The sequence below is a fragment of the Coturnix japonica genome, chromosome 4 (assembly GCF_001577835.2).
Source record: "Coturnix japonica isolate 7356 chromosome 4, Coturnix japonica 2.1, whole genome shotgun sequence".
Lineage (NCBI taxonomy): Eukaryota > Metazoa > Chordata > Aves > Galliformes > Phasianidae > Coturnix > Coturnix japonica.
Genome location: NC_029519.1, coordinates 67933051 through 67940545, shown reverse-complemented (window position 1 = coordinate 67940545; position 7495 = coordinate 67933051). Strand labels below are relative to the sequence as shown.

General features: G+C 34.2%; 1 protein-coding gene across 17 annotated transcripts in view; it reads left to right on the top strand.

Annotated features, from left to right (window-relative positions):
* SLIT2 (slit guidance ligand 2) overlaps nucleotides 1-7225 on the top strand; it is a 242711-nt gene extending 235486 nt beyond the window's left edge. For 12 of the 17 annotated variants that reach the window (XM_015862752.2, XM_015862756.2, XM_032444126.1 and 9 more), the window contains 2 exons: nucleotides 4024-4235; nucleotides 5339-7225. In XM_015862752.2, the coding sequence (XP_015718238.1) occupies nucleotides 4024-4235; nucleotides 5339-5580 (454 nt within the window). In that variant the 3' untranslated portion in view covers nucleotides 5581-7225. Of the gene's footprint in view, nucleotides 1-4023; nucleotides 4236-4598; nucleotides 4691-5338 lie in introns of all 17 variants that reach the window. The other 5 variants (XM_015862758.2, XM_032444129.1, XM_015862753.2 and 2 more) reach the window with 5 other exon arrangements.
* The last annotated feature ends 270 nt before the right edge of the window (nucleotides 7226-7495 follow it).

The window sequence follows — 7495 nt, the reverse complement described above, 5'->3', positions numbered from 1 at the left end:
AAAGAAAGAAAGAAATATAAGGAAGCAGATAAGCACATCACATAGAAGTTCTGCCTAAAGCCTTAATGTGGGATATGATAGGAGTCTGTGCTCTTTATACACTTCTAAGTAGTTCTGTAATTAATTACATGGATTCAAGTGCAGCTGTTGGTATGAAATTTGATAGTAAAAAGACTCACTTGGAGGAAATGGAAAAAATGGAAAAATACTACTTTTTATCAGAAAGTATGATTCTTATTATTAATGTGTTTATTTAATTCTTATTATTTGATATATATTTTTTTAACTTATCTAATCTGATAGCTTCACATTTCTACAAAAACCCCACATTTTGGCTAAAACGGAGATTTCTACTTTTATGGTAAACTTCTGTTTAAGTACATGTGTATTAATTCTTCTTGCAGACTTAACTAGAACATTTTCAGTTGGATGTTTTAAGTATGTTTATATAGCTGGTCTTGTGTGTAAATATATGTGCATATATAAACATAGATATAGATGCATAAATATACATTTATGAAGTATTTATGTGTTTGTTCATCTTATAAATAGTGATGTTCAATTTCTTGGTTCATGATCTCCCAGCACAAAAAGATCAGAAGCTTCAGAATTTCAGAGTCCTTTGGGATGTATTGGTCATGTGCAAAAAGATGCCACTCTGTCTTACCACTGTCCTTAATGCCGTTTGTTTTAAAAAGGCCTACCTGGATTTTTTTTCAGTGCTCTGATCTACATAATTTTTTACTTTTGAGGACCAGTGCCCTAACTTTTCCTGGAGATTCCAATAAGATGATTTTCAACTCCCTTATAAAGTGATCTTTTGACTCGGCATGCAATGAGAGTCTCTTCTTTTAATGCTTTATACACTAATGAGGGTGTTTTGTTTACATTGGTTACAGATTATTTCAGTGCTATCAATGTCTGAACTCTTCCCAGAGCCCTAGCCGTGAAATTTCAGGAGATATTGCAGCACTAAGGTGTTTATAAGTCTTGTTTTCTTATGCTGTCCTCTCTCGCAGTATTGTAACAAAAAGAAAGAACCTGACAGCAGGTAAAGAAATATAAATGCTGAGTCTGAGTCTTTTGAATCTATTTTATACTTCAGTAGCCAAAACCAATATGGAACTGTATTATGGAAGTTTCATAATAAGAGAATTCTAAGAATTTCTTTAAAGTATCTTTGAAATATTAGATTCTGTAGGGATTTTTGCAACTGTACACATACCCAAACTGAATGTTTCTTGTAATGAATTACAAAACTTGGCAAGTATCAGGTACATACAATTTGGAATTTCTTTCAAGGATGAAATTAAATGAGAACAATAGTAGTATTCTGCAAGTTCTTGCAAATACTGTTTTTGATTCAGTTGTATAAAGTGCTGTGAGCTTTTAAGAGAGAAAGCCAAACCAAAAACTATGTACTTGGAATGATGGAGGTTTTTGTTGTTCTATTGTTCCTGGGGAATTTTTCTATTTCCTGATGCATCTCTAGATCCTGTCTAATCCTTTTTTTCCACCTAGTACAATATAACATTCCCCTTTATCTGTAAACAGAATTGTCACTGTGATTTGTTTTGGAATTGCAAAGAATCTCCTAGAGATATTGCACACCATGAAGAAGCTTAAGGCTTTGATTTTTTTTATGTAAACCCAGGTGTTTGAGTTAGGAACATACTGACCAAAGATTGCTCTCAAGTCAGTAAAGGAAGAAACATTTCTTGGGAGTAAATTGGACTTCATGTGGTTTAATAACCTAATGGACAGGCTTGTTTCTCTTCATGAATGTGTAGGGAGCTTATGGCAATTACAAATCTAACGAATGCCTGACATAGGTACTAAAATTAGATAAGCTGAAACTGTGCCTGAGAGTTTGCACTTAGCTTGATGTTCCTTTCAGTGCAGTCTGAAGATGAAATTTAGGGCTTCAAAGAACAGGTGGAAGAAAAAGTGAGAGAATTGGCATTAGCTAAGATTTAATCATCCTTAAGTCAAGTAAAACTATACCAAAAATCCTGACACAGAATGGTTTGATATCTAAAACAACCTATATAGAATATGATGTGATGTCAGCATCACCTGAGTAGCTTCAAAGATCAAATGTCCACTGTCTAGTTGTTTTGTGAGCGGTTAACAGATATAATGCTAAATACAAGGAAGACTAAATGAAAACTAGCTTCTCTGTGACACCATCTAAGCCTCCAACTTTCAGTTGCTTAATCTAACAGTCTTGAAATATCAGACCACAGGAACAATTTTAAATTCTTTAGGGAACATAATTCCTTCAGAAGTGCAGACACTCGCGTAGTAGGGAGCTTGGAGGTGCTTAAGCTACTAGTTAAGTTTTACATTTGCAGTGTTTAATGTCTGACTGGATAAGTGAATGGAGGCTGCGTGTTGTGCCTTCCATTTGAATCTCCTCTATGGGGATGTCTCACTATACTCTTTGTCCTTGTAGTTACACCATGCTAAAACACTTGCACAAAATTAAGCATACAGATAGATAATTTTAATACAGCTGTCTTCAATGAGTAGGACTTGGTGATGTTTACAAGATGAAACAGGCTTTTAACATTTATTTCCAGTCTGTCAAAATTAAAATGTGTTTTACACTCTTTGCAGTTTTACTGAATATCTTATGGTATTGAAGCAGTAGAGTAAAAAGTTTTTAGAAATGCAGACAATTTTACTTACAAAACATAAATGAGATGTTCTTAACAGTGCTCTTTTTTTTTTTTTTTTTTTACTATGAAATAGCATCCAAACTGAAAGTATTTTGTTTTCGATAAAATGCAATTTCTTTTTCATCTAAAACTTCTCATTTATTTACATATTTATTTACGTGGTTGCCACAAACAGCTAAGGAGCCTGAGAGCTCAGAGATCTTACAATATGGAGAGGAGTAAAATTAGGGTGAAAGTGACCTTGAGTGTCAGGGTTGCATTCCTCCCTACAGAGGAATCTTTGCTGTCTCCCTTGGAAACAATGTATAGATAGAAAACTTGTGTACCAAGACTGCAGTAAAAGGAAATAACACTATTTCTAGGAAGAAAGGTATTGACCCTGTGCCACCAAATCAGAAAAGGGAAGAATCAGAATATTGCAAGTCATTGGTAGTCATTGGTGATGTTTTCATCAGAAGATGGATTCCCCTAATCTTCTGATCACACATAGGAACAGGTAATTAAACATCCTCCTTTTGGGAGACACCACCTCCCTCTCAGAAAATTAAGACAAGCTACGCATTTTGTATATCACAACTTGGCAGATGCAGCTTAACTCAGAGACTTTTTTTGTCTAACAAGAACATTTGAGCCTGTTGCAAACATTTACAACAGACCAACTGAGTGAATACCTGATTGATTAAAAACACTCAGGTAAGGCCTGATAGTCTGCAACCTGACTTAGCATTACTTTCTTCATGAGTACTGGCTGAGTACTGCTAGCACATACACTATGTGGCCATGCTGCAGCAATTTTCAATGCAAACTAATGCATTTGGAGGGGGATGTGTTCAGCTTTCAGACTACTATTGCTTATCAGAAAAGTTTTAGCTAGGAAGTGTCTGACCTGTCTTTGTGCTGGGAGCCCATACTTCATAAGTGACAGTATGATTTTTTTAAATGATACAAGAACCAAACTTTCAGGTGAGTGTCCTTTCTCTCTACCTAATTCTATTGGATTACACTTTGACTCAATCTTGCTGTGCTCTTGAAAGCATGCTAAAAATTTAGTTAGACAGAAAATGTTGACTTGAATAACTGTGGCCTATAAAAGTATTCCATAACACATCTACAGTGGTTGCTTTCTGTCGAGATGGAGTTCTGTAGAGCAGCTTGTTTTGTATAAAACTGCATACCAATTATAAAACCTTATAACCACTTCACTGCATCTCACTGAAAAAGTCTATTAGAAACAAAAGCAATTTCTTCTGAGTACAGTCCAAAGTACTTGTAGTTAATGTTGCTTAGCCTGAACTTTGATGAATAATTTATTTTTATTCTCTTGGGCTTGTTTCCCCTGTAGATGTGTGCATGGTACCTGCTTGCCGATCAATGCATTTTCATACAGTTGTAAATGCCTGCAGGGACATGGGGGAGTCCTCTGTGATGAAGAGGAAATGCTGTTTAACCCCTGCCAATCCATCAGGTGTAAACATGGCAAATGCAGGCTTTCAGGACTTGGGAAACCATATTGCGAATGCAGCAGCGGATACACGGGGGAGAGCTGTGATAAAGGTAAAAAATAAAACTCAAAAATCATGTTAATGTTTTGGTCTCAGAAAAGAGGTTTGTTTTACTAAAGCATGAACAACCAACAACATTTCCAACCTTTTTTTTTCTCCACAATACACACATTTGTTGCTTTTTTTTTCTTTTTTTTTTTTACCATAAGAATTTATCTCAGTGAGAGAAGAATCAAACTTTTCCCATGAATTTATTTACATTTTGGAAATTTTTTTCACCAAATGTTTTGCTGTGAAAACTTTTTTTTTTTGTTTTTGCCTTTATTCAAAAACACATTTTTACTATATTTAACTACTACCTTTTTACCTGCTGTATCTTTCTGTATTTATTATTTCTCTGCCTTCTGCAACTGAGAAGCCAAATCCAATGATTCTGCTCCTAGTTTTATCACAAACTCTACTTTTGACCTCTCAGCTTCAACTGATTTATCACAGCGAATTATGCAGGTGAGATGGATGAAAACAGGATGACTTTTCCCCTTACCTTTTTCCTTTGTCTATCAAAGTTCTCCCTCTCCCTCTCTTTCCCTTACCCCAGATGGCATTTATTTTGTATTGTGCGTAGATGTGAATAGAAGAATATGGTTGTAGAACTTCTAACAGATGTCTCATTTTTTGCTGGTTTTATACCTCAGTAATTTATGAAGTTAGTGGAATGTAACTTGTATTAAATAACAGATTGAATAATATTAAACTCCAGGTCTAATAAATTAAATTGCATGCTCTCTGAAACATTTTCCTATGATAAACAGAACCAGCTGCTAGCAATGTAAGAACAGAAGATGTGTATTTTTATAAAAGAGGAAAAGATTTAAGCTTCCAATTTTCTTGTCATTGTAATAGCTTTGTATTTATGGTTTACATATACATAATATAAACTTTACTGAAAATAAGAGGTGTAGGAAATAAAACTCAGCATTAATCAAATTACGCTTGATAGAACAACTAGTTTCCATTATGTGCCTTAGCCAAAGTAAGATGCCATTTTCAACTGGAATTAGAGCATCCTCTTCAGCAATGTCAAACATTCTTTGACCTGTATCTCAGAAGAGTCTCTCTTATTTTAAATATGTTGGATTTTTTTTTTTTCTGCAGAAATCTCATGTCGAGGGGAACGAATCCGAGATTACTACCAAAAGCAGCAAGGGTATGCTGCGTGCCAGACGACCAAGAAGGTATCGAGACTAGAATGTAAAGGGGGATGTTCAACCGGGCAGTGCTGTGGACCACTAAGGAGCAAGAGACGGAAATACTCTTTTGAATGCACTGATGGTTCGTCATTTGTGGACGAGATTGAAAAAGTGGTGAAGTGTGGCTGTACAAATTGTCTCTCCTAAGTGTTCCTGTCACACTTGTCTTTTGAAATTGTTGTATACTTATTGACCGTGTCGGACTAATTAATGCTTCATAGTGGAAATATTTGAAATATATTGTAAAATACAGAACAGACTTATTTTTATTATGAGAATAAAGACTTTTTCTTCATTTGAAAAAAGATTCAAGTGCTTGAACTGAGACTTCTCATAATCAAGAGGAGCTTTGAAGAAAAAAAAAAAAAAAAAAAGACCTGGTAACATTGCAACAGTGATGGGAAACTTAACTACTTTTAACACGGATTCTTCTTTATAACATGCTGAAGATACACTGACACTATATATACGTGACTTTCAACTTAACAGCTCAGAGATGAAATGTTGACCAGAACATGAGTCTTGTTTTTTTCATTTTCATATCAGTACATTTTATTGTCTTGACAGACCATAGCGATCTCTTACCTGTGGATGAGGATGCATACAGAGATAATAATTGTACAAAGTACATTTTATCTTTCAGAATTATTAAGCATCTTGAGAAGATGAGGTCCCATTTAGTGGATGGGAAATGGGAGATATGAGAATATACTATAAACCTGAAATCTCCTGATGATGTACACTTTTATGTAAGCATGTTAACAAAAGAAGCATACAAAAAGTGTTTATCTGCCCTTCTCCAGTATTAATTTTCTGTAATATAAATGTTCGGGGGATGATGAAAATAGATTATTGATGGATAAATTAGTAATAATATGGATTTCTGTTTCTATGAGCTCTAAAAACAACTCTATACAGTATTCGGTTTCACTGAGAAATATTTATTGTATCGAAGTACACTGTACTTAACCCTCCTAGGTCATCCCTTCTACTGTTTTTCAATGCTTTAATATATATTAATTTATATTTGTCCCAGTATTTTTGTATTTTTTTTTTTAAGAAAAAGACTTAAAAATCAGGATGTTTTGCAATAGAACTAACGTAGCATGTCGTCTTGGGGTAAATGTTTTTGGTCTGTTCCTCCCCATCCCTTTCCCTTTTGTTTTCCTTAGAATCTGACCACTTGGTGTCGCTGAATCTGAAAGTGATGACAATCTGCAGTTTTCACATACAGCAGATATTCAGGACGCCTCCCAGGAACCTGTAATGTGTGACAAAAAGTGTCTTTTACACTAGGTGGCAATTGTAGAGAAATAAATTTTCCCTATATACAGTACTTACAGAAAATGAGATGGCATGTAGAAAATGACGTTAGAAGGTAGATCTTTATAAATTAATATTCCCATGGAGCCCTTTACCTTTTCTTTTTTATAAAGAGAAAAAAAAAAAAAAAAAAAAAAAAAAAAAAAAAAGGCTATGCTATCGAGAACTGTGACTTTCCCCAAATAATAAAGCTACTTTACTGCCCTGATGTTCCCCACGTTAACATGTTGCTGCTAAATTATAATGTAGAATTGGTAATCATTAATAGTGGGTTGTGTTCTTCTTTCAGTAAAACCCAGGGTACCCTGTAAAAATGCAGATGTTTTTCAATTTTATTTTATTATTTTTTTTACAAAAAAAAAGACAAAAACAAGTTAGATGTACATGTGTAATGCAGTGTGCTTTGTCTTATTTGGACTGATATCAGTAATGCTACTGATGTTTGTAAATTAAACAGATATTTACTTCACTAACTGCTTTTATTTGTATTCTTCTGAAAAGTTCAAATTGTCTAACAGCCTTTAATTAAACACTTGTAGTTGAAAACAGTATTTGGTATGAAGAAAAAAAAAAAAGAGAGAGAGAAAATTAAACCCAACACTATTTCTAGTGTATTCATTGCTGCAAGTCTGAAGGAGTTACATTGGAATTATTGCACCTACAGACAGGGACATCTGAGAATGTCAGTTCTTTATGAACACAACAGAACTTATAGCAAAATTAAATAAAGACTTCTAAA